This window comes from Nerophis ophidion, linkage group LG01 (assembly GCF_033978795.1).
Source record: "Nerophis ophidion isolate RoL-2023_Sa linkage group LG01, RoL_Noph_v1.0, whole genome shotgun sequence".
In the NCBI taxonomy this organism is placed as follows: domain Eukaryota; kingdom Metazoa; phylum Chordata; class Actinopteri; order Syngnathiformes; family Syngnathidae; genus Nerophis; species Nerophis ophidion.
The window spans coordinates 90166341-90193991 of record NC_084611.1 but is presented as its reverse complement, the minus strand read 5'-3'; the positions used below and the strand labels follow the sequence as shown (position 1 = coordinate 90193991).

The following is a 27651-nucleotide window of genomic DNA, read 5'->3' as shown; positions in this document are numbered from 1 at the left end:
CTATAACTTGTCATAATAACTAGTGATGATAACGTCTAATAATAGCTTATCTGGTAATAACTAGTGAGGATAATATCTAATAATAGCTTATCTGGTAATAACTAGTGATGATAACTTCTGATAATGGCTTATTTGGTAATAAATTATATGATAACTATTGATGATTACTAGAGATAATAACATACGATAATAACTAGTGAGTAACTTATGTAATAACTAGTGATAACGTATTGTGATAATACCTATCTGATAATAACTTATGTAATAATAATTAGTGATTACTAGTGATAACAACTTTTGATAATAACTTGTGAAAACTAATCTAATAATAACTAGTGATAATAGTAAATATAATAAAACTAGTGATAAGTTATATAATTATATCTAGTGATAACTTATCTAGTAGTAACTAGTGATAATAACTTGTCTAATAACTACTGCTAATAACTACTGATAATAATTTGTGGGAAAATAACTCATCTCATTATAACTAGTGATCATAACATATCTAATAATAACTTAAATAAATAAATGATAAATGGGTTGTACTTGTATAGCGCTTTTCTACCTTCAAGGTACTCAAAGCGCTTTGACATTACTTCCACATTTACCCATTCACACACACATTCACACACTGATGGAGGGAGCTGCCATGCAAGGCGCCAACCAGGACCCATCAGGAGCAAGGGTGAAGTGTCTTGCTCAGGACACAACGGACGTGACCAAGTTGGTACTAGGTGGGATTTGAACCAGGGACCCTCGGGTTGCGCACGGCCACTCTCCCACTGCGCCACGCCGTCTTGCGATAATAAATGATCTGATTATAACTAGTAATATCCTATCTGATAATAACATATCTAATTGTAACTTGTGATAATAACTAATGATAAATACTGATAATAACTTATGATAACTAGTGCTAATAACGTCTCAGATAATAACTTGTGATAACAACTTCTCTAATAACTTGGGATAAAAACTTCTCTTATAATAAGTGATACGTTATCTAATAATACCTAGTGATAATAACGTATCTGATAATAACTAGTGATCATGATACATCTAATAAAACTAGTGATAATAACTTATATAATTTTAACTAGTGATAATAACTTATCTGATTATAACTAGTTAGAGTAACATATCTGTTAATAACATATCCAGTAGTAATTAGTGATAATAACTTATCTAATAACTACTGATAATAACTTATTTGATTATAACTAGAGATCATAACGTATCTAATAACTTGCGAAAATATCTTATCTGATTATAACTAGTGCTAATACCTGATATAATAGTAACTAGTGATATGAACTAGTGTGATGATAACTAAGGATAACTAGTGATAATAACTTATCTGATAACATAGGTAATAACTTATCTGATCATTTAATATATCTGTAATAATAATTAGTTTTAACTAGTGATAATAACCTGTGATAACTTAATAACAAGTGATAATAAATCATCCAATAATAGCCATCCAATGATAATTTATCTGATAATAACTAGTGATAATAATATATCTAATAAAAGCTAGTGATAATAATTTATCTGAGTATAACTAGTGATAATTTATCTAATTATCACTAGTGGTAATACCGTATATTTTAGAAACTAGTGCTAATAACTACTGATAACTTTTTTGATCATAACTAGTGATCATAACGTATCTAATAACGTATCTGATTATATCTAGTGATAACTTATCTGTTAATAACTTATGTAGTAGTAACTAGTGATATTAACTTATCTAATAATTATTGTTAATAACTACTTATAACTTATCTGATTATAACTAGTGACCATAACGTATCTAATAATAACTTGTGATCATAACTTATCTAATAGTAACTAGTGAAAACTAGTGTGATAACTGATAACTTTTTAATAATAATGTATGTAAAAATAATTAGTGATAACAACTAGTGATAATAACTTGTGATCACTTATCTGATAATAACCCATCTAAATATAGCTAGTGATTATAATTGATCTGATAATAACTACCCCCCCCGCGACCCCGAAAGGGAATAAGCGGTAAAAAATGGATGGATGGATGGATAATAACTAGTGATAATAATATATCTAATAAAAGCTAGTGATAATAACTTATCTGATTATAACTACTGAAAACTTTTCTGTTAACTTATCTAGTAGTAACTAGTGATAATTACTTATCTAATAACTAGTGCAAATAACTACTTAAAAGTAACTTATCTCATAACTAGTGATCATAATGTATCTGATAATAACTTGCGATAATAACTTATCTGATTATAACTAGCGATAAATTATCTGATAATAACTTATCTAATAGTAACTAGTGTGATAATAACTAATGACAACTAGTGATGATAACTTCTGTGATAACTAGTGTGATAATAACTAATGATAATTAATGATAACTTGTGATAACAACTAGTGTGATGACTAATGATAATTAGTGATAATAACTTCTCTGATAATAACTTCTCTATTTATAACAACTATTGATAAAAACTTATCTAATAAATAACTTGTGATAATAACTTATCTGATTATAACTAGCGATAAATTATCTGATAACTTATCTAATTGTAACTAGTGTGATAATAACTAATGATGACTAGTGATAACTTCTGTGATAATAACTAATGATAATTAGTGATAACTTGTGATAACTAGTGTGATGACTGATAATTAGTGATAATAACTTCTCTGATAATAACTTGTGATAACTTCTAACTATTTATAAAAACTACTGATAAAAACGTATCTAATAATAACTTGTGATAATAACTTATCTGATTATAACTAGTGATAACTTATCTGATAATAAATTATCTAATAGTAACTAGTGTGATAATAACTAATGATAACTAATGATAATAACTTCTCTGATAATAACTAGTGTGATAATAACTAATGATAATTTGTGATAACTTGTGATAATAACTAGTGTGATGACTAATAATTAGTGATAATAACTTCTCTGATAATAACTTGTGATAATAACTTCTCTATTTATAAAAACTTATCTAATGATAACTTGTGATGATAACTCATCTGATTATAACTAGTGATAACTTATCTGATAACGTATCTAATAGTAACTAGTGTGATAATAACTAATGATAATTTGTGATAACTTGTGATAATAACTAGTGTGATGACTAATAATTAGTGATAATAACTTCTCTGATAATAACTTGTGATAATAACTTCTCTAACTATTTATAAAAAATATTGATAAAAACTTATCTAATAACTTGTGATAAGAAATTATCAGATTATAACTAGTGATAACTTATCTGATAACGTATCTAATAATAACTAGTGTGTTAATAACTTCTCTGATAATAACTTCTTTAATAACTTACCTGATAATAAATTGTGATAACTATTGATAATTTGTGATAAGTAGTGATAATACCTTCTCTGATGATAATAACTAGTGATAATAACTTCTCGGATAACTATTTATAACAACTATTGATAATAACTTGTGATAATAACTTCTCTAATAACTTCTCTAATAACTTATCTGATAATAAATTGTGATAACTATTGATAATTTGTGATAAGTAGTGATAATACCTTCTCTGATGATAATAACTTGTGATAATAACTACTGATAATAACTTTTCTGATAACTATTTATAACAACTATTGATAATAACTTATCTGATAATAACTTGTGATAATAGCTATTGATAATAACTTATCTGATAATAACTTGTGATAATAACTTATCTGATTATAACTAGTTATAACTTATCTGATAACTTATCTAATAGTAACTAGTGTGATAATAACTAATGATAACTAGTGATAACTTCTCTGATAATAACATGTGATAATAACTATTGATAATAACTTCTCTGATAATAAATTGTGATAACTATTGATAATTTGTGATAAGTAGTGATAATACTTTCTCTGATGATAATAACTTGTGATAATAACTAGTGATAATAACTTCTCTGATAACTATAACAACTATTGATAATAACTTATCTGATAATAACCAGTGATAATAAGTTATGTGATAATAAGTAGTGATAACAACGTGCCACATGTCCTCCACGTTGCCGTCCGCCAGCTTCTTCAGCTTTTGCACCTTTGACAAGACAACAAGGTGGACAACACGGGCAAGATGGAGTTCCAAGAGTTCAAAGTGTTCTGGGAAAAGCTGAAGAAGTGGATCGTACGTCTTCTTCTGATCTATTATTGTTATTATTATTATTATTATTATTGTTGTCGTTGATGATGATGAAGGTGTGTTGTTGTCCCCAGATGCTGTTCTTGTCCTTCGACAGCGACCGCTCAGGAGCCATGTCCTCCTACGAGCTCCGCAGCGCCCTCAAAGCTGCAGGTAACACAATGCAGCATAACCACCACTAGGGGGCCCCCGAGGGTCAAGACAAGTACATGTTAGGACCAAAACACAAGGAGGCTTATAGTATACCATATTGTTTACACCATACCATACCATACCGTAGCATATTATATACAGCAGGGGTCACCAACAGCAGGTCGCCCGTAAGGACCAGATGAGTCGCCCGCTGGCCTGTTCTAAAAATAGCTCGAATAGCAGCACTTACCAGTGAGCTGCCTCTATTTTTTTAATTGTATTTATTTACTAGCAAGCTGGTCTCGCTTTGCTCCACATTTTTGATTCTGAGAGAGACAAAACTCAAATAGAATTAGAAAATCCAAGAAAATATTTTAAAGATTTGGTCTTCACTGGTTTAAATAAATTCATTTATTTATTTTACTTTGCTTCTTAAAACTTTCAGAAAGACAATTTTAGAGAAAAAATACAACATTAAAAATGATTTTAGGATTTTTAAACATATTTTAAATTCCTTCCTCCTCTTTCCTGACAATTTAAATAAATGTTCAAGTAAATTAATTTTTTTTATTGTAAATAATAATAAATACATTTTAATTTAATTCTTCATTTTAGCTTCTGTTTTTTCAACAAAGAATATTTGTGAAACATTTCTTCAAATTTATTATGATTAAAATTCAAAAAAAATATTCTGGCAAATCTAGAAAATTTAAATCTTATTTCAAAGTCTTTTACATTTCTTTTAAAATTTTAGCTCTGGAAAATCTAGAAGAAATAATGATTTGTCTTTGTTAGAAATATAGCTTGGTCCAATTTGTTATATATTCTAACAAAGTGCAGATTGGATTTTAACCTATTTAAAACATGTCATCAAAATTCTAAAATTAATCTTACTCAGGAAAAATTACTAATGATGTTCCATAAATTATTTTTTTTAATTTTTTTCAGAAAGATTCGAATTAGCTAGTTTTTCTCCATTTTTTTCGGTTGAATTTTGAATTTTAAAGAGTCGAAATTGAAGATAAACTGTTTCAAAATGTAATTTTCTTTTTTTTCCTGTTTTCTCCTCTTAAACCGTTCAAGTGTTTTTTTCATCATTTATTCTCTACAAAAAACCTGCCGTAAAAGGAAAAAAAATGTACGACGGAATGACAAAGAAATACCCTTTTTTTTTAAATATATATAGATTTATTTATTAAAGGTCAATTGAGCAAATTGGCTATTTCTGGCAATTTATTGAAGTGTGTATCAAACTGGTAGCCCTTGGCATTAATCAGTTGCCAAAAGTAGCTTTTGCTTTCAAAAAGGTTGGTGACCCCTGTCCTATACCATACCAATATTATATACAGTATATGATATACACCATACCATAGTATACCATATTATAGATTATGTAACCATAAAGCAAGGCAGTGTTTGTATTCCTGAACCCTGAAGAAAACCGTCTGTGCACGTTCAGGGATGCAGCTGAACAATCAGCTCCTGCAGCTGCTGGCCTTGAGATTCGCCGACGAGAAGTACACCATCGACTTTGACGACTACCTGAACTGCATCGTGCGCCTGGAGAACATGTTCCGTATGTAGACACAAAAATGAAATAAGATTAAAGCTGCAAGCAGCGATGGACGGGACCGACTTTTGCTGGTGTTTCCTGCCTTTACCCATTCAACATATCTTTAGCTGCACATTACCTACCTTCCCTGCATCCTGGGGTCACACTGGTGCTTCTTTCTGTCACCCATACACGCTGGTGCTTCCTGCCATCACCCAGACAACATATCTTTACCTGCACATTACCTACCTTCTCTGTATCCTGGTGTCAAACTGGGGCCTCCTTCTTTCACCCAGTCAACCTATCTTTACCTGCACAGTACCTACCTTCTCTGCATGGTGTGGTCACGCTGGAGCTTCCTGCTTTTAAGCGGCCATCTTGGGAGGGCAGCAGTCCTTTGAAGGCTCGTAAAATCAAAACCGGAGCAGTTAGAAAAACTCAGAAGGGTTCAATTTCTTTCCTGAGGTAGTTTGAAGCCGACACAACAAACGCGCTCAGAGGAGATAATGTTTGAAAAAAGGTGACTGGTTTTTACCAAACTTTTGTTTTGAAGGGGTAATTGCCAACTTCCTGATGATTTTTGCTGAAGGATGTCAATTAATAAAATGTAGGTCTAAGTCAGACCTACATAGAGGTTTTTGTTTCATGTCTCGACGACATTCGTACCGGAAGTTACAAGCAGTTTTGTCTGTGTTTTCTTCCCAAGAGCAGTTTTGTCAGTGTTTTATTCCTAGGGGGCGCTAGAGCGCAATTTTGAGTTTTGGTTTTTTTTTTTGTTTTTTTTTTTAGTCAGATCGCATTTTTCCCCAGTACTGATGTGTGTGTCCAGTTTGGTGAGTTTTGAAGCATTTTAAGGGGGTCAAATTACAGCTCAAAGAGGCAAAAATGACATTTTTTAGGAAACTTTTGCTTTGAAGGGGTTTTTGCCAACTTCCTGTTGATTTTTGCTAAAGGATATCCATCCATTTTCTACCGCTTATTCCCTTTTGGGGTCACGGGGGGCGCTGGCGCCTATCTCAGCTACAATCGGGCGGAAGGCAGGGTACACCCTGGACAAGTCGCCACCTAGTCGCAGGGCCACTAAAGGATGTCAATGAATGAAATGTAGGTCTAAGTAGGACCTACATAGAGGTTTTTGTTTTATGTCTCTACGACATTCCTACCGGAAGTTACAAGCAGTTTTGTCTGTGTTTTCTTCCCAACAGCAGTTTTGTCAGTGTTTTATTCCTAGGGGGCGCTAGAGCGCAATTTTGAGTTTCGTTTTTTTTTTTTTTTTTTTTTTTTTAAATCACAGTTTTCGCCAGTCCTGATGTGTGTGTCCAGTTTGGTGAGTTTTGTTACATTTTAAGGGGGTCAAATTACAGCTCAAAGAGGCAAAAATGACATTTTTTAGGAAACTTTTGTTTTGAAGGGGTTTTTGCCAACTTCCTGTTGATTTTTGCTAAAGGATGTCAATGAATGAAATGTAGGTCTAAGTGGGACCTACATAGAAGTTTTAGTTTTATGTCTCCACGACATTCGTACCGGAAGTTACAAGCAGTTTTGTCAGTGTTTTATTCCTAGGGGGCGCTAGAGCGCAATTTTGAGTTTTGGGTTTTTTTTTGTTTTTTTTTTATCAGATCGCATTTTTCGCCAGTCCTGATGTGTGTGCCAAGTTTGGTGAGTTTTGAAACATTTTAAGGGGGTCAAATTACAGCTCAAAGAGGCAAAAATGACATTTTTTAGGAAACCTTTGTTTTGAAGGGTTTTTTGCCAACTTCCTGTTAATTTTTGCTGAAGGATGTCAATTAATGAATTGTAGGTCTAAGTGGGACCTACATAGAGGTTTTTGTTTTATGTCTCTACGACATTCCTACCGGAAGTTACAAGCAGTTTTGTCTGTGTTTTCTTCCCAAGACAAGAGCAGTTTTGTCAGTGTTTTATTCCTAGGAGGCGCTAGAGCGCAATTTTGAGTTTTGGGGTTTTATTTTTTATAAGATCGCAATTTTCGCCAGTCCTGATGTGTGTGTCCAGTTTGGTGAGTTTTGAAGCATTTTAAGGGGGTCAAATTACAGCTCAAAGAGGCAAAAATGACATTTTTTAGGAAACTTTTGTTTTGAAGGGGTTTTTGCCAACTTCCTGTTGATTTTTGCTGAAGGATGTCAATGAATGAAATGTAGGTCTAAGTGGGACCTACATAGAGGTTTTTGTTTTATGTCTCTACGACATTCCTACCGGAAGTTACAAGCAGTTTTGTCCGTGTTTTCTTCCCAGGAGCAGTTTTGTCAGTGTTTTATTCCTAGGGGACGCTAGAGCGCAATTTTGAGTTTTGGGGTTTTTATTTTTTATTAGATCGCAATTTTTGCCAGTCCTGATGTGTGTGTCCAGTTTGGTGAGTTTGGAAGCATTTTAAGGGGGTCAAATTACAGCTCAAAGAGGCAAAAATTACATTTTTTTAGTAAACTTTTGTTTTGAAGGGGTTTTTGCCAACTTCCTGTTGATTTTTGCTGAAGGATGTCAATGAATGAAATGTAGGTCTAAGTGGGACCTGCATAGAAGTTTTTGTTTTATGTCTCTACGACATTCGTACCGGAAGTTACAAGCAGTTTTGTCTGTTTTCTTCCCAACAGCAGTTTTGTCAGCGTTTTATTCCTAGGGGGCGCTAGAGCGCAATTTTGAGTTTTGGGTTGTTTTTTTTTGTTTTTTTATCAGATCACATTCTTCCCCAGTCCTGATGTGTGTGTCCAGTTTGGTGAGTTTTGTTACATTTTAAGGGGGTCAAATTACAGCTCAAAGAGGCAAAAATGACATTTTTTAGGAAACCTTTGTTTTGAAGGGGTTTTTGCCAACTTTCTGTTGATTTTTGCTGAAGGATGTCAATGAATGAAATGTAGGTCTAAGTGGGACCTACATAGAAGTTTTAGTTTTATGTCTCCACGACATTCGTACCGGAAGTTACAAGCAGTTTTGTCAGTGTTTTATTCCTAGGGGGCGCTAGAGCGCAATTTTGAGTTTTGGGTTTTTTTTTGTTTTTTTTTTATCAGATCGCATTTTTCGCCAGTCCTGATGTGTGTGCCAAGTTTGGTGAGTTTTGAAACATTTTAAGGGGGTCAAATTACAGCTCAAAGAGGCAAAAATGACATTTTTTAGGAAACCTTTGTTTTGAAGGGTTTTTTGCCAACTTCCTGTTAATTTTTGCTGAAGGATGTCAATTAATGAATTGTAGGTCTAAGTGGGACCTACATAGAGGTTTTTGTTTTATGTCTCTACGACATTCCTACCGGAAGTTACAAGCAGTTTTGTCTGTGTTTTCTTCCCAAGACAAGAGCAGTTTTGTCAGTGTTTTATTCCTAGGAGGCGCTAGAGCGCAATTTTGAGTTTTGGGGTTTTATTTTTTATAAGATCGCAATTTTCGCCAGTCCTGATGTGTGTGTCCAGTTTGGTGAGTTTTGAAGCATTTTAAGGGGGTCAAATTACAGCTCAAAGAGGCAAAAATGACATTTTTTAGGAAACTTTTGTTTTGAAGGGGTTTTTGCCAACTTCCTGTTGATTTTTGCTGAAGGATGTCAATGAATGAAATGTAGGTCTAAGTGGGACCTACATAGAGGTTTTTGTTTTATGTCTCTACGACATTCCTACCGGAAGTTACAAGCAGTTTTGTCCGTGTTTTCTTCCCAGGAGCAGTTTTGTCAGTGTTTTATTCCTAGGGGACGCTAGAGCGCAATTTTGAGTTTTGGGGTTTTTATTTTTTATTAGATCGCAATTTTTGCCAGTCCTGATGTGTGTGTCCAGTTTGGTGAGTTTGGAAGCATTTTAAGGGGGTCAAATTACAGCTCAAAGAGGCAAAAATTACATTTTTTTAGTAAACTTTTGTTTTGAAGGGGTTTTTGCCAACTTCCTGTTGATTTTTGCTGAAGGATGTCAATGAATGAAATGTAGGTCTAAGTGGGACCTGCATAGAAGTTTTTGTTTTATGTCTCTACGACATTCGTACCGGAAGTTACAAGCAGTTTTGTCTGTTTTCTTCCCAACAGCAGTTTTGTCAGCGTTTTATTCCTAGGGGGCGCTAGAGCGCAATTTTGAGTTTTGGGTTGTTTTTTTTTGTTTTTTTATCAGATCACATTCTTCCCCAGTCCTGATGTGTGTGTCCAGTTTGGTGAGTTTTGTTACATTTTAAGGGGGTCAAATTACAGCTCAAAGAGGCAAAAATGACATTTTTTAGGAAACCTTTGTTTTGAAGGGGTTTTTGCCAACTTTCTGTTGATTTTTGCTGAAGGATGTCAATGAATGAAATGTAGGTCTAAGTGGGACCTACATAGAGGTTTTAGTTTTATGTCTCTACGACATTCCTACCGGAAGTTACAAGCAGTTTTGTCCGTGTTTTCTTCCCAGGAGCAGTTTTGTCAGTGTTTTATTCCTAGGGGACGCTAGAGCGCAATTTTGAGTTTTGGGGTTTTTATTTTTTATTAGATCGCAATTTTTGCCAGTCCTGATGTGTGTGTCCAGTTTGGTGAGTTTGGAAGTGTTTTAAGGGGGTCAAATTACAGCTCAAAGAGGCAAAAATTACATTTTTTTAGTAAACTTTTGTTTTGAAGGGGTTTTTGCCAACTTCCTGTTGATTTTTGCTGAAGGATGTCAATGAATGAAATATAGGTCTAAGTAGGACCTACATAGAGGTTTTTGTTTTATGTCTCTACGACATTCGTACCGGAAGTTACAAGCAGTTTTGTCTGTGTTTTCTTCCCAACAGCAGTTTTGTCAGCGTTTTATTCCTAGGGGGCGCTAGAGCGCAATTTTGAGTTTTGGGTTGTTTTTTTTTTTTGTTTTTTTATCAGATCGCATTTTTCCCCAGTACTGATGTGTGTGTCCAGTTTGGTGAGTTTTGTTACATTTTAAGGGGGTCAAATTACAGCTCAAAGAGGCAAAAATGACATTTTTTAGGAAACCTTTGTTTTGAAGGGGTTTTTGCCAACTTCCTGTTGATTTTTGCTGAAGGATGTCAATGAATGAAATATAGGTCTAAGTGGGACCTGCATAGAAGTTTTTGTTTTATGTCTCTACGACATTCGTACCGGAAGTTACATGCAGTTTTGTCTGTGTTTTGTTCCCAAGAGCAGTTTTGTCAGTGTTTTATTCCTAGGGGGCGCTAGAGTGCAATTTGGAGTTTTGGGGTTTTTATTTGTTATTAAATCGCAATTTTCGCCAGTCCTGATGTGTTTGTCCAGTTTGGTGAGTTTTGAAGCATTTTAAGGGGGTCAAATTACAGCTCAAAGAGGCAAAAATGACATTTTTTAGGAAACCTTTGTTTTGAAGGGGTTTTTGCCAACTTCCTGTTGATTTTTGCTGAAGGATGTCAATGAATGAAATATAGGTCTCAGTGGGACCTGCATAGAAGTTTTTGTTTTATGTCTCTACGACATTCGTACCGGAAGTTACATGCAGTTTTGTCTGTGTTTTGTTCCCAAGAGCAGTTTTGTCAGTGTTTTATTCCTAGGGGGCGCTAGAGTGCAATTTGGAGTTTTGGGGGTTTTATTTGTTATTAAATCGCAATTTTCGCCAGTCCTGATGTGTTTGTCCAGTTTGGTGAGTTTTGAAGCATTTTAAGGGGGTCAAATTACAGCTCAAAGAGACAAAAATGACATTTTTTAGGAAACTTTTGTTTTGAAGGGTTTTTTGCCAACTTCCTGTTGATTTTTGCTGAAAGATGTCAATGAATGAAATGTAGTTCTAAGTGGGACCTACATAGAGGTTTTTTTTTTATGTCTCTACGACATTCGTACCGGAAGTTACAAGCAGTTTTGTCTGTGTTTTCTTCCTAGGGGTCGCTAGAGTGCAATTTTGAGTTTTGGGTTGTTGTTTTTTTATTGTTTTTTAGATCGCAATTTTCGCCAGTCCTGATGTGTGTGTCCAGTTTGGTGAGTTTTGAAGCATTTTAAGGGGGTCAAATTACAGCTCAGAGGCAAAAATGACATTTTTTAGGAAACTTTTGTTTTGAAGGGGTTTTTGCCAACTTCCTGTTGATTTTTGCTGAAGGATGTCAATGAATGAAATGTAGGTCTAAGTGGGACCTGCATAGAAGTTTTTGTTTTATGTCTCTACGACATTCGTACCGGAAGTTACAAGCAGTTTTGTCTGTGTTTTGTACCCAAGAGCAGTTTTGTCAGTGTTTTATTCCTAGGGGGCGCTAGAGTGCAATTTTGAGTTTTGGGGTTTTTATTTGTTATTAAATCGCAATTTTTGCCAGTCCTGATGTGTTTGTCCTGTTTGGTGAGTTTTGAAGCATTTTAAGGGGGTCAAATTACAGCTCAAAGAGACAAAAATGACATTTTTTAGGAAACTTTTGTTTTGAAGGGTTTTTTGCCAACTTCCTGTTGATTTTTGCTGAAGGATGTCAATGTATGAAATGTAGGTCTAAGTGGGACCTACATAGAAGTTTTTGTTTTATGTCTCTACGACATTCCTAACGGAAGTTACAAGCAGTTTTGTCTGTGTTTTATTCCTAGGGGGCGCTAGAGCGCAATTTTGAGTTTTGGGTTTTTTTTTTGTTTTTTTTTATCAGATCGCATTTTTCGCCAGTACTGATGTGTGTGTCCAGTTTGGTGAGTTTTGTCACATTTTAAGGGGGTTAAATTACAGCTCAAAGAGGCAAAAATGAAATTTTTTAGGGGTTTTTGCCAACTTCCTGTTGATTTTTGCTGAAAGATGTCAATGTATGAAATCTAGGTCTAAGTCAGACCTACATAGAGGTTTTTGTTTCACGTCTCTACGAAATTTCTAACGGAAGTTACAAGCAGTTTTGTCTGTGATTTTTCCTAGGGGGCGCTAGAGCGCAATTTTTATTTTTTTATTTTATTTTTTTATTTTCATTAGATCGCAATTTTCGGCAGTCTTGATGTGTGTTTCAAAATGGTGAGTTTTGACGCATGTTAAGGGGGTCAAATTACAGCTCAAAGAGGCGGCGGTATAATAATAATAAAACCTAGAAATACAACAGGGTCCTCGGTCCCTAAAAAGTAGTTCCCACGCCAACGTGTGCTTTTGTGCCGACACAGGTGTCTTCCAGGCCATGGACACGCACCACAAGGGCAGGGTGAACTTCACCATGCTGCAGGTAAAACCGCATCTCATTAACCCCGCCCCCTCCGAGTCGCCACGTTGACTCTTGTGACCTCCTCCCCAGTTCCTCGTCTTGTCCATGAACGTGTGAGAGGACGCCCGGGAGTCCGGCCGAGCCAAGCGAAGAACAAAACGCAAGCCGGACGCTCTGCAGTCGCGGGGCGGACGTCTTCTCCTTTCTTTTCACCTTTTGACATCCGAGCCTCTCCACACTTCAACACATAATGTGAGATTACTGATTATTACCTTTTCCTCGGACCAGTACATTGTGAATAAAGCCTCCCTCTCAGCTACTGTGAAAAGTTTGTCAACTTTCCCTTGAGATGAGTGCTGCTATGAAATATAAAAACAATAAAAACAATCATCTGCTCTGTTGTGCAATAGCTAGCAAACAAACATGTTTGCATCATGACTAGGGGAGGTTGTTTGGATTGTGTCATATAAGTCAATGCAGTGCTATCATTTCCAAATATATTTAAGGGTCATTGATCTGATTTACTCATATTGTCCACAAGAGGTCAGTACATCTGTAGCATCCAGAGACCGCCTGAATTTGAAGGTGTCAAACTCAGGGCCCCGGGGTCACGTACATTTTGTATGGCCTAGAAATAAAATTTTCTGACTAAATGTATTTGTTCTTTCTACTTTGAAATGAAATAAAATGGCTTATTTTTTAAACTTAAATCTGTAATATTGCGACAAATATATTACCATATATGATTTTTTTTATAACAAAAAAAGTTAAGTGTCTGCTTGACTTATTTCAAAACAAGTTATCCATGAGATAGTACATTGTAAAAGTGACAATTTGTTTAAGAAAATAAACTAGCAGCTCAATTGCCACAATTTTACTGTAAAAAACCCTATACTGCGGTAATTTCCATTTACAGAAATACACCGTAAAAATCTTAGATTTTACAGTAAAAAAAAAAAAACTGGCAGCTCAGTTGGAGTAATTTATCGTAAAAAACCTCTTTGGTACCGTTTTTCCATTATACACCGTAAACAAAACAACTTTGGATTTTGTGGTAAAAAAACAAAAAAACGGCAGGTTAATCGCCACAATTTTACTGTAAAAAAAACGGTGGTGACATTTTTTTATTTACAGTAATACAACTTAAATGTAGATTTTATACCACATAAAATAATTTTACTGTAAAAAAAACCCTATACTGTGGTATTTTGCATTTACAGATATACAGCGTAAAAACCTTAGATTTTACAGTAAAAAAAAAACCTGTCAGCTCAGTTGGAGTAATTTACTGTAAACAAAACCTCTTTGGTACCGTTTTTCCATTTACAGTAATACACCGTAAACAAAACAACTTTGGATTTTACGGTAAAAAAACAAAAAACTGCAGGTTAATCGCCACAATTTTACTGTAAAAAAAACGGTGGTGACATTTTTCTTATTTACAGTAATACAACTTAAATGTAGATTTTATACCGCATAAAATAATTTTACTGTAAAAAAAACCCTATACTGTGGTATTTTGCATTTACAGAAATACAGCGTAAAAACCTTAGATTTTACAGTAAAAAAAAAAAACTGTCAGCTCAGTTGGAGTAATTTACCGTAAAAAACCTCTTTGGTACCGTTTTTCCATTTATAGTAATACACCATAAAACAACTTTGGATTTTACGATAAAAAAAAAACCGAGGTTAATCGCCACAATTTCACTGTAAAAAAAACGGTGACATTTTTTTTATTTACAGTAATACAACTTAAATGTAGATTTTATACCAAATAAAATTTTACTGTAAAAAAAAACCATATACTGTGGTATTTTGCATTTACAGAAATACAGCGTAAAAACCTTAGATTTTACAATAAAAAAAAAAAAACTGGCAGCTCAGTTGGAGTAATTTACCATAAAAACCCTCTTTGGTACCGTTTTTCCATTTACAGTAATACACCGTAAACAAAACAACTTTGGATTTTACGGTAAAAAAAACAAAAAACGTCAGATTAATCGCCACAATTTTACTGTAAAAAATTGGTGGTGCCTTTTTTTTTTTTTTTTTTTGCAGAAATACAACTTAAATGTAGATTTTTATACCAAATAAAATAATTTTGCTGTAAAAAAAAAAAACTATACTGTGGTATTTTGCATTTACAGTAATACACTGTAAAAACAACTATTGATATTACAGGGTTTTTTTTTACTTATTTATTTGTATTTTTTTATTTTAACATTTACAAACAGTTGAGAAACAATAATCAAAATAAGTTCAACAACAGTATAAAACATTATAAAAACAGGAGGGTAAACCTAACATTATAAAAACAGGAGGGTAAACCTAACTGGCATGTGACGTCACCTCAATGCAAATGCATTGTTGTCAATAAAGTTGGAAGAGAAAAAAACGGACCGTACCAATCTAGCCAGTTTATTTGGGGAGGCGAACCATTAATGACAATTGCAGAATGCCTTTTATTTTAGAAATCCACAAACCATAAAAACGTATATTAACATTAAATACATTTCAGGGTGAAAAAGGAACAATTATTTAATCAACAACGCGTTTGAGTTTGTTTTAAGACTCTTTCGACACTGCGTGTAATGGTTGCGTCCAGTACGGATGTAAGCAGCATGGAGGAGAAACAAAAACGTGACTAAAGTCTCACATTAATTTGTTCTTTCTCACGGATTAATTTACTTTTTCTTACCCAGCAACCTCAAGTTTGACGAGTTTTAGGTTGGAGCGCTCATATAAAGTGGAGACAGTCCGTGTGGGAACATGGTAAGCAGTCTTTTAGCGAGCTAGCTGCTAGCTTAGCTTTGTTGATTCAAGTTTATTTCCAACATTTGTCATAGTTTGTAAATAAGAATGTTCTGCTAATAAATAGTCAGGACAACAATGTCCCACTCAATAACTTATTATCTTATGTTATTGTTATTTTTTATTAATCGATTCCATCATTTAATTTGTTATACTCATCCATCCATTTCCTACCGCTTGTCCCTTATATGCTAAAAGTTACAAGTGTTGTACGCGCATGCAAATGTTTTAAGTTCGAATTTTTCTCCAAGGTTATATTTCTTCTCCTTTGTTGAGAAGAATTGTTTTATAATTTCCTGGATGGCCGGCGAGTTGTTTTTTTATTTATTTATTTGTAAATAAACCTTTATTTATAAATTTCATCATTTACAAACAGTTGGGAAATAATAATAATCAAAGTAAGTAAAAAAAAAACTGTACAAAAGAGTGCGGGGGGTTGTAAATTCAATGTTACTAAAATAGAATGCAATACATATTTGTATGCATTCTAATTAGTAAATAAACGCTAGCAAAAGTCAGCTAACTAAGCAGCCTATGAAAGTCGCTCTATTTTGCCTATAAAGCGCTCCAAAAACCTCCGTCATTGTTTTGTGTTTAACTTTAAGTATGTATGTCATCTAGTAAGCTCTAAACGGGCGGTATAGCTCGGTTGGTAGAATAGAATAGAGTTTTATTGTCTTTATTGCGATGAAATGGTTCAAAGAACAACGAAATTGGAGCAGATCCCCTAAGGTGCATATACAATATGGTAATATAAATAGTAAAAAAAGATATAGATGTATCTATGTATATATATATCCACACAGACATATATATGCATGCATATGAGTATATATACACATACATATAAAATTATTGCACATTGTAGTCCGAAAAAATAGAAAAAAAATGTAAACATTACATATGAGGACATGATGGACATATTGTGCTCACTCAGTGCCGGAATAGCTCGGTTGGTAGAGTGGCCGGGCCAGCAACTTGAGGGTTCCAGGTTCAATCCCTGCTTTTAGCCATCCTAGTCACTGCCGTTGTGTCCTTGGGCAAGACGATTTACCCACCTGCTCCCAGTGCCACACACACTGGTTTAAATGTAACTTAGATATTGCGTTTCACTATGTAAAAGCGCTTTGAGTCACTCGAGAAAAGCGCTATATAAATATAATTCACTTCACTAAACAAGGTACACAAACTATCAACATAATTAAACAATCACTTACTGTACAATGTCTGCTCTCACTGGGATACAGATTGATGGGATGTTTATATCTTCCCCTTTTACATGAACAATTCATCATAATCCTCATGCATTTAAAAAACAATAACAAAATAAAAATGTATGTAACAGTTCAAACAGTTAAATGGGAACTGTTTTTGGAACTTTGTCTATAAATTCCAATCCTTATGTAAAACATGAACACATAAGTTTTTCTTTTTTATGCATTCTAACTCGTAAATAAACATTAGCAAAAGTCAGCTCACTAAGCAACCTATGTCTGCTCTCACTGGGATACAGATTGATGGGATGTTTATATCTTCCCCTTTTACATGAACAATTCATCATAATCCTCATGCATTTAAAAAACAATAACAAAATAAAAATGTATGTAACAGTTCAAACAGTTAAATGGGAACTGTTTTTGGAACTTTGTCTATAAATTTCAATCCTTATGTAAAACATGAACACATAAGTTTTTCTTTTTTATGCATTCTAACTCGTAAATAAACACTAGCAAAAGTCAGCTCACTAAGCAACCTATGAGAGTCGCTCTATTCCGCCTATAAACCTCCATCATTGTTTTATATTTAGCTGTAAGTATATATATCAAATGTAAGTTCTAAACAAGATATGCAAACTATCAACCCAATAAATAAAATCACTTACTATACAATGTCTGCTCTCACTTGAATAAAGATTGATGGGATGTTTATATCTACCACTTTACATGAACAATTCATCATAATCCTCATGCATTAAAAAAACATTAACAAAATATAAATGTATGTAACAGTTCAAACAGTTCATTAGGAACTGCACTTTTTTTTTTTAACTTTGTCTATCAATTCCAATCCTTATGTAAAACATGAACACATAAGTTTTTCTTTTTTATGCATTCTAACTCGTAAATAAACTCTAGCAAAAGTCAGCTAACTAAGCAGCCTATGAGAGTCGCTCCATTCCGCCTATAAAGCACTTTAAAAACCTCCATTGTTTCATATTTAGCTGTATGTAAGATACACAAACTATCAACATAATAAAACAATCACTTACTGTACAATGTCTGCTCTCACTGGGATGAAGATTGATCATTACATGAACAATTCATCATAATCCTCATGCATTAAAAAAATAAAAGTCTTTTTGTGTCTTTCTGGCCATCTCCGGGTCTAAGTTGGATGCCAAATTTGACCAAACTTGCCGTTTTATGTCCACAGCCTTTTACTATCTAGGTGAGAGGCATGGTTTATAATCTAGAATTAACTTTCACCAACTTAGAGGCGATGCAGCAGCTCATATATGTCAATATTGCAGCTAGTTAGCCCTTTAACAATAGTTTGCCAGCATTGGGGCGGTATAGCTCGGTTGGTAGAGTGGACGTGTCAGCAACTTGAGGGTTCCTGGTTCGATCCCCACTTACGTCATTCTAGTTACTGCCGTCTTTGTCCTTGGGCAAGACACTTTACCCACCTGCTCCCAGTGCTACCCACACTGCTTTAAAAATCTAACTTAGATATTGGGTTTCACAATGTAGAGCGTTTTTGAGTCACTAGAGCAGGGGCAAGAACCAGATGAGTCGCCCACTGGCCTGTTCTAAAAATAGCTCAAATAGCAGCACTTACCAGTGAGCTGCCTCAATTTTTTAAATTGTATTTATTTACTAGCAAGCTGGTCTCGCTTTGCTCGACATTTTTAATTCTAAAAGACACAAAACTCAAATAGAATTGGAAAATCCAAGAAAATATTTGAAAGACTTGGTCTTCATTTGTTTAAATAAATGTATTTATTTTTAATACTTTGCTTCTTATAACTTTCAGAAAGACAATTTTAGAGAAAAAATACAACCTTAAAAATAATTTTAGGATTTTTAAACACATATACCTTTTATCTTTTAAATTCCTTCCTCTTCTTTCCTGACAATTTATATAAATTTTCAAGTATTTTTAAAATTTTTTATTGTAAAGAATAATAAATACTTTTTAATTAAATTCTTCATTTTAGCTTCTGTTTTTTCAACAAAGAATATTTGTGAAATATTTCTTCAAACTTATGATTAAAATTCAAAAAAATTATTCTGGCAAATCTAGAATATCTGTAGAATCAAATTTAAATCTTATTTCAAAGTCTTTTGAATTTCTTTTAAAATTTTTGTTCTGGAAAATCTAGAAGAAATAATGATTTGTTTTTGTTAGAAATATAGCTTGGTCCAATTTGTTATATATTCTAACAAAGTGCAGGTTGGATTTTAACCTATTTACAACATCTCATCAAATTTCTAAAATTAATCTTAATCAGGAAAAATTATTAATCCATCCATCCATCCATTTTCTACCGCTTATTCCCTTTCGGGGTCGCGGGGGGCGCTGGCGCCTATCTCAGCTACAATCTATCCCATAAATTATTTTTTTAATTGTTTCAAAAAGATTCAAATTAGCTAGTTTTTCTCTTCATTTTTTTCGGTTGAATTTAGAATTTTAAAGAGTCGAAATTGAAGATAAACTATGTTTCAAAATAAAATTGTCATTTTTGTGTGTTTTCTCATCTTTTAAACCGTTCAATTAAGTGTTTTTTTCATCATTTATTCTCTACAAAAAACCTTCCGTAAAAGGAAAAAAAAATGTACGACGGAATGACAGACAGAAATGCTTTTTTTTATATATATATATAGATTTATTTATTAAGGGTAACTTGAGCAAATTGGCTATTTCTAGCAATTTATTTAAGCGTGTATCAAACTGGTAGCCCTTCGCATTAATCAGTACCCAGGAAGTAGCTCTTGGTTTCAAAAAGGTTGGCGACCCCTGCACTACAGAAAAGCGCTATATAAATATAATTCACTTCACATTGGCGCTTATAATCGCTAATGTTAATGTTCATGTCATGACATGTGAATGAAGTATTGTTGGCTTTTTTTTAAATGTTTTTTTAGACGGCTTTATGGGCTTTATTGTTAGCCACCTCGTACTTGCCATATTTTACGACTTAGAATGCATAAAAAAAAAAAGAAAAACGTGTTTTTGTCTTACATGGGGATTGTGAATGAACAAAACTTAAAAATAGTATTATTAACTATTTGAACCTGCGTCTTTGTCTCTCGCAGCCTCGTCGGAAGAAGAAGTCGTTCATCGAGAAGAAGAAGGCGGTGACCTTTCACCTGGTCCACAGGAGTCAGAGAGACCCCCTGGCTGCCGATGAGACGGCGCCACAGCGCGTCCTCCTGCCCGTCGCCAAGGTGCGCTCCGCCGCCCGCCACCCGCCGACCGAGTTACCTGATTGTCCGCGTCTTCTTCCAGGGAAAGGCGGAGAAGCGGCAAGAGGAACAGAGGAGTTATGGCGTCTTTTTCGACGACGACTACGACTACCTGCAGCACCTGAAGGAGGCCACCTGCCAGATGGAGCTGGTGGCCGCTGCCGCCTCCCCTCATGATGACCATGACGAAGGCGACGCGGACACAGTCGCACCCGTAAGTCAACATGTCCTCCCCGTGTTAAATAGCCCGCTCTAAAAAGTGTCCCCATGTGTTCCAGGCCGCCAGCCTCATGCTGCCGTCGTCCGTGTTCGCCTCCGACTTTGAAGAAGAGGTGGGACTCCTCAACAAGGCGGCGCCGACCTCAGGTGAGCTTGTCCGAGTCCGCACACCTTGACGACAGCAGAGACACCTCCCAGGATCAACCACACAGTGGCGCTGTTGCAACACTAGAACCTCATCAACAGCCTTTACCTTTTTGAGCGACTGCATGTAAAATATATGAACTTAAACTAGGCCAAATGCAGAGTTTGTCAGCAAATAAGACAACTTTTAGAAATATTTCTGGTATTCATGTCAGAATTGACTCCAAAGGGAATAAGCGGTAGAAATGGATGGATGGATGTCGTAATTGGCGTGTGTGCTTCTTGTCAGGGCCGTGTGTGACTGCCATCTACCGTTCACACTTATCATTACACCATGTACCAAATAAAATTGCTTCAAGGTCGGTAAGCACAACCAGAGTTATGCCGTACATCAGGCGTACCGGGTTATAAGGCGCACCGTCGATTTTTGAGGAAGTGAAAGGGTTTTAAGTGTGCCTTATATTCCAAAAAATACAGTGTATATATCCATCCATCCATTTTCTACCGCTTATTCCCTTTTGGGGTCGCGGGGGGCGCTGGCGCCTATCTCAGCTACAATCGGGCGGAAAGCGGGGTACACCCTGGACAAGTCGCCAGCTCATCACAGGGCCAACACAGATAGACAGACAACATTCACACTCACATTCACACACTAGGGCCAATTTAGTGTAGCCAATCAACCTATCCCCAGGTGCATGTCTTTGGAAGTGGGAGGAAGCCGGAGTACCCGGAGGGACCCCACGCATTCACGGGGAGAACATGCAAACTCCACAAAGGAAGATCCCGAGCCTGGATTTGAACCCAGGACTGCAGGAACTTCGTATTGTGAGGCAGACGCACTAACCCCTCTGCCACCGTGAAGCCAGTGTATATATATGCATGTAAATATATATATATGTACAGGTTTGTATGTTAGTTTACATGCAGTCGGCTATTGGCCGCCAACCAAATTTATGTGGCCCCCAAGTCAAAAGGTTCAGAGACCCCTGCAATAGTGGAACTTAAACTTGGCCAAATGCAGAGTTTGTCAGCAAATAAAACAACTACCGTATTTCCTTGAATTGCCGCCGGGGCGCTAATTAATTTAAAACCTCTTCTCACTCCGGCGTTTACCAAAGGCATGCGGTAAATTTAGGCTTGCGCTTATAAATTTAAGTGTGATGTAAGGATACCATCATGAAAAGCACATTTAATAAAAAAAAAAACGTTATTATGGTCTTCCCTTTACTTATAAATGAAGTCCATGCGCAGCTCCTTCTGATCAAAAGCATCGATAACTTGTTTATATAAGTCTTCCTTATCTTTCTTCAGTTTTAAAAGTCTCTCTGTCTCGATGGAGATCTTCCTTTATCACCTCCTGCTTCGATTGAAAGTCCAGTTTAGAAAACGGTTTTGTTTTAGATATGTAATCCTCCATGTTAAAAGTGCAAGCGAGAGGAAAAAGTAAACGATCGCTGCTTGTTGTCACTTCTTCTGCAGCCGAGTAGTGAAGTGAAGTGAATTATATTTATATAGCGCTTTTTCTCTAGTGACTCAAAGCGCTTTACATAGTGAAACCCAATATCTAAGTTACATTTAAACCAGTGTGGGTGGCACTGGGAGCAGGTGGGTAAAGTGTCTTGCCCAAGGACACAACGGCAGTGACTAGGATGGCAGAAGCGGGAATCGAACCTGTAACCCTCAAGTTGCTGGCACGGCCACTCTACCAACCGAGCTAAACCGCCCCAAGTAGTCGCAAGAAGGATCACTAGCGCCCTCTACCACCAGGAGGCGGAAGTCATTTAATGACTCATATTTGACACACGCAGCTACGGTATATTAACAAAACATAGCTGCTTACTGTTCTTTCTAGCATATTCAATAGCTTGGACCTTAAATCCTACTGAATAACTCCTATTGTTCTTCCCTTTATGCGATTTCAAATGATTGAAATCAGGCTCCTCCATTTTGAAAATGATGACAGGTGAAGTGTCTCTCGTGACGTGACGAGTTTGACCCGGGAGTAATTCTAGGCAGGCGCATACTAGGAAATACGGTACTAGAAATGTTTCTGGTATTCCTGTGGTAATTGGCGTGTGCTTCTTGTCAGGACCGCGTCTGGACATGGACCCCGACATTGTGGCCGCTCTGGACGACGACTTTGACTACGACGACCCCGAGAACGAGCTGGAAGACGACTTTGTCGTCCAAGCCAACAACGCCGGCGCCGCCGTGGAGCTCAGGTGATTAAAAGGGGCGGGGTCAAGCCGTGTTAAGTTTGAGCCGGAGGTGTGAACCTTTGCCGGTTGACAGCGATGAAGACGAGGAGTGGGAGGACACGGACGACGACGAGGATTTTGACTCGGAGGGCGGGCTCTCGGAAGACGGCCGCCCCCGCGAGCATCTCTTCCTGGACGAGGAGACGAAGAGCCGCTTCACCGAGTACTCGCTGACGTCGTCGGTGATGAGGCGGAGCGAGCAGCTCACTCTGCTGGACGACCGCTTCGAGCAGGTGGGTACGCCCGTCCCCCGCACCTCGTCCTTGTCGCCGCCGTCTTACAGGACGCGTGTGTCCAGATGTACCAGCAGTACGACGACGACGAGATCGGCGCTCTGGACAACGCCGAGCTGGAAGGATTCATCCAGCCGGACAGCGCTCGCCTGGAGGAAGTCCTCAAGGACTACTTTGTCCAGAAAGCCAAAGAGTGAGTCAAGAAGTCCCGCGGAGACGCCGCCGCTTGTGTCTGACCTTCTCTCTGCTGCAGCTCTCTGAGGCCCGACGACTTGGGCCCCAAACAACTTCCTGTCCTGCAGGAGGAGGGCGATGACGAGGAGGAGGAGATGGAGACCTTGGTCATCTCGGCGCCAGAAGACAAGTGGGACTGCGAGACTATCATCAGTGAGTACATCGGCGTCTCCTTCCACTCCACAGGTGTCGGGTTCAAACACTGATGACATCTATTAAACAGACAAGAAGCAAGGAATCATGCAGATTCAATTGAGGAGACACGTTTTTTGGGCTGTGCTCTAGTTACAGATCCAAACTACGCTCTAAAAGTCCAGCCCACGTGCTTCCTCTATTTGGGAGGTCCCTGGTTACATTATGAGAGAAGGGGGTAATCTCGACAGCTCCAGTTAGACACAATATGTCAATCAATCAATCAATGTTTACTCATATAGCCCTGAATCACTAGTGTCTCAAAGGGCTGCACAAACCACTACGACATCCTCGGGAGGCCCACATAAGGGCAAGGAAAACTCACACCCAGTGGGATGTCGGTGACAATGATGACTATGAGAACCTTGGAGGACGAAAGCAAGGATGTCGAGCGGGTCTAACATGATACTGTGAAAGTTCAATCCATAATGGATCCAACACAGTCGCGAGAGTCCAGTCCAAAGCGGATCCAACACAGCAGCGAGAGTCCCGTTCACAGCGGAGCCAGCGGGAAAACATCCCAAGCGGAGGCGGATCAGCAGCGCAGAGATGTCCCCAGCCGATACACAGGCGAGCAGTACATGGCCACCGGATGCGTCACGGTACTCGATGTTCGGCCTTGGCAGTCAGCAGGCAGATTCTGGCAACAAACACTGATACCAGACTGGCTTGCAATCTTTTGGATTTCCAGCTTTGCACAGACAACGAAAAATACAATTTCAGCACAATTGATGATAACTATAGCAACGGCCCTTAAGCATAAAAGTCGCATTTTTCAGCCAATTGCTTTAGTCGTATAACTTTGTATTTGACACATACTAGCTGTTAGCGTGCTAGCTGCTACCATGCTAATGTTAGCATTCCTGAAATTTTTGGTCGTGGTTTAGGGTATCGACTCGCGTGAAACCTGATGTGCGTCGGGGCCCGTTCAAACGCCACTCACCGTTTTTATTTTTATTCTTACTAAAAAAAAATGTATTTATGTGAGATCCAGGAGGGGGCATCGCTAAAAAATGGTCCGTTTATGTTGACAAGTGTTGGGGTGTTGTTGACTTCATCATCATCATCACTAAGCAGCGACATACCTAGTCTAATTACTCGCAATGTACTGATACTACATTTTAACTTCCAAAAGGATATCAGCAGAATTTATACGTAGTCGTAATATTTAGTTCTAAAAGGTTTGATCCAGTTCTATGTGCACATTATCTACGTGTGCTCTCCCGCAGGCACCTACTCCAACATCTACAACAGACCCAAAGTCATCCAGCTTCCCCCAAAGGTAACCCAGCCGCCCGACGGGAGGAAGGCGTCCGATCGGACGTGAGCGTGTCCCTCGCTGCTCCGCAGGTGAAGCCCATCCGAGTGTCCGCCAGGACGGGCATCCCCCTGGACGTCCTCCCCGCCAGAGAGCCAAGCGCCAAGCAGGCGGAGCGCATGAGCCGGATCAACGACTCGGACCTGCCTCGGGTCGCCACTCAGCCCCGCCTCAAAGACGAGAGCAAGGACGAGAGAAAAGCCCGGAAGCAGGCCATCAAGGAAGAGCGCAAGGTGACAAATACGGTGGAACTTCCATCTACAGTTCTTAAACCGGGGTTGGTAAATGGAAACATTTGTATAGCGGAGCAATGTGAATTAATATAATAGAAAAGGGACAAGCGGTAGGAAATGGATGGCTGGATGGGTTCCAGGTTCGACAGAAGTCCACATTTTAGTGAAGATTAGCACACTTTGAAAACAATACACAATACTGAATATTTAACAAACATATCAAGGATATTTTATGAACAAGCTAAAAAAACAAGTTAAACTGTCGTCTGCCAGCACACACATGGGAGTCCCTTTGGTGCCCTCACAAGCGATCAGAAGTCACAAACATCTTAAGTTAAAAGTTAAAGTACCAGTGATAGTCACACACACACTAGATGTGGCGAAGTTATTCTCTGCATTTGAACCATCACCATTAATCACTCCCAGGGAGGTGAGGGGAGCAGTGGGCAGCAGCGTTGGCTGCGCCCGGGAATCATTTTTGGGGATTTAACCCCCAATTCCAACCCTTGATGTCGAGTGCCAAGCAGGGAGGTAATGGGTCCCATTTTTATAGTCTTTGGTATGACTCGGCCAGGGTTTGAACTCACAACCTACCCATCCCAGGGCGGACACTCTAGCCAAACTGGTTCTAGGTTCGACAAAAGTCCACATTTTAGTGAAGGTGTGTACACTTTGAATACAATACGGCAGGGGTCGGCAACCTTTACCACTCAAAGAGCCTTTTTGACCCGTTTCACAAAATAAAGAAAACAATGAGAGCCACAAAACTCTTTAGAAATTTAAAATAAAATAACACTGCATACAATGTTTCTTTTATTTTGTGCTATGTATAAACCAGGGGTCTCAGACACGCGGCCCGCACCTTAATATGGAAATTTAATGATAGTGGGGCTCGCGAGTTTTATATGAATGCCGCTTGACAGCATCACACTTGCCAACCCTCCCAAATATTCAGAGAGATTACCGAATGTCAGATCAACTATTCTCGAGAATGTTTGCTGGATTTCCCTCGAATAACAATAATAAGGGCGTGGTATGAAGGCGCTGCCTTTGGCGCCCTCTACAACACGTTCAATCAGCTTGCCAGCCCAGTCACGTCGTATGAGACTTCTGCAGACACACGCTAACGATTGCAAGGCATACTTGTTTAACAGCCATACAGGTCACACTGAGAGTGCCCGTTTAAACAACTTTAACACTGTTACTAATATGCGCCACACTGTGAACCCACACCAAATAAGAATGAGGGTGTGCAGTGATGGCAATGCCTTTAACCCCCTCTACAACATGTCGTCGCGCCCGCTTTTACATCACGCGATCTGCGTGCCGACTGGTCACATTTTATATTCAGCTTCTGTTAATACACTTAAGTGACTGCAACGCATACTTAGTCAACAGCCATACAGGTTACACTCAGGGTTGTAATATAAACAACTTTAACATTCTTACTAATACGCGCCACACTGTGAACCCACACCAAACAAGAATGACAAACACATTTCGGGAGATCATCGGCACTGTAACACAACATAATCACAAAAGAACTAATACCCAGAATCCCATGCATCCCTACTCTTCCGGGCTACATTATACACCCCCGCTAGCACCAAATCCCCCCACCCTTTCCGTGCCTCGGTTGAGGTGGGTGGGGTTGAGAGGGCGGGGGTGTATAATGTTGCCTGGAAGAGTAGGGATGCATGGGATTTTGGGTATTTTTTCTTTTGTGTTTATGTTGTGTTACAGCGCCCCTCTCCACATATATATATATATATATATATATATATATATATATATATATATATATATATATATATATATTTGTGTGTGTATGTATGTATGTATATGTGTGTATATGTGTGTATACATAACAGGCCACATTTTTTGGACACCCCTTCTCATATGAGTTTTTTTATTTTTATGACTATTTACAAACAAAAATACTTGAAGTTTAAAAAAATAACAGAACAAAATCAGTGTTGCACTTGCTCTCATTTCCTGTTGTTTGGTTATGGTCACATGGTGTGTGTGTGTGTGTGTGTGTGTGTGTTTGCAGGAGAGGCGAGTGGAGAAGAAGGCCAACCAGAGGGCCTTCAAGGAGGAGAAGGTGCGTCAGGAGAAGCAGATGTTGAACCTGAGGAACAATGTTCAAGGTCTCAAGCTGTCCTAAGACGTCTCAGACCTGGTAAAAAAAAACAAAAAACGCACCACTTTTGACTGCACGGGCAAGAACTGTAGAAACTCTGCAGAAGCCCGAGCGTGGAGACGAGACGTGGTGGTGTGGTCCACCGCGTGGTGGTGTGGCTCCTGAGCACACCGACATAATAAAACCCTCATTTTATTCCCTTTTATACCATTGTATCTTCTGCTAATGACGCCTGTTTTTCCGGTTACCCGGGTCGCCGCGGCAACGCTGCATCACGGAGGCGTTGGGCCCGATCATGGCACATTCCATGAAGGGGAGAGGTGCCAGTCCTTCAGAAAACAAAACATGTCTGCCGACACAAACGTGCCAAGTCCATATCTCAGATTCAGTCCTGTTTGTCCCCAAGACTAAGTCTTAAGACAGGGGTTGCTCTACCTTTT

The 27651-nt window shown here is 37.6% G+C and overlaps 2 protein-coding genes across 2 annotated transcripts in view; both read left to right on the top strand.

Annotated features, from left to right (window-relative positions):
- The window catches only part of capn9 (calpain 9), a 42556-nt gene extending 28943 nt beyond the window's left edge, over positions 1–13613 (top strand). Inside the window, exons 16-20 of the mRNA XM_061915485.1 lie at positions 4124–4192; positions 4282–4360; positions 5799–5915; positions 12923–12981; positions 13051–13613. Of these exons, the coding sequence (XP_061771469.1) occupies positions 4124–4192; positions 4282–4360; positions 5799–5915; positions 12923–12981; positions 13051–13077 (351 nt within the window). The 3' untranslated portion in view covers positions 13078–13613. The remainder of the gene's footprint in view (positions 1–4123; positions 4193–4281; positions 4361–5798; positions 5916–12922; positions 12982–13050) is intronic.
- Positions 13614–15544: 1931 nt separating this feature from the next.
- ltv1 (LTV1 ribosome biogenesis factor) lies at positions 15545–27416 on the top strand. The gene is made up of 11 exons (XM_061915451.1): positions 15545–15732; positions 20088–20219; positions 20281–20451; positions 20516–20603; positions 22690–22822; positions 22893–23091; positions 23157–23284; positions 23345–23478; positions 24747–24799; positions 24868–25068; positions 27122–27416. The coding sequence occupies exons 1-11, from the start codon at positions 15730–15732 to the stop codon at positions 27233–27235; spliced, it is 1356 nt and encodes a 451-aa protein (XP_061771435.1). The 5' UTR covers positions 15545–15729; the 3' UTR covers positions 27236–27416.
- Positions 27417–27651: the final 235 nt, after the last annotated feature.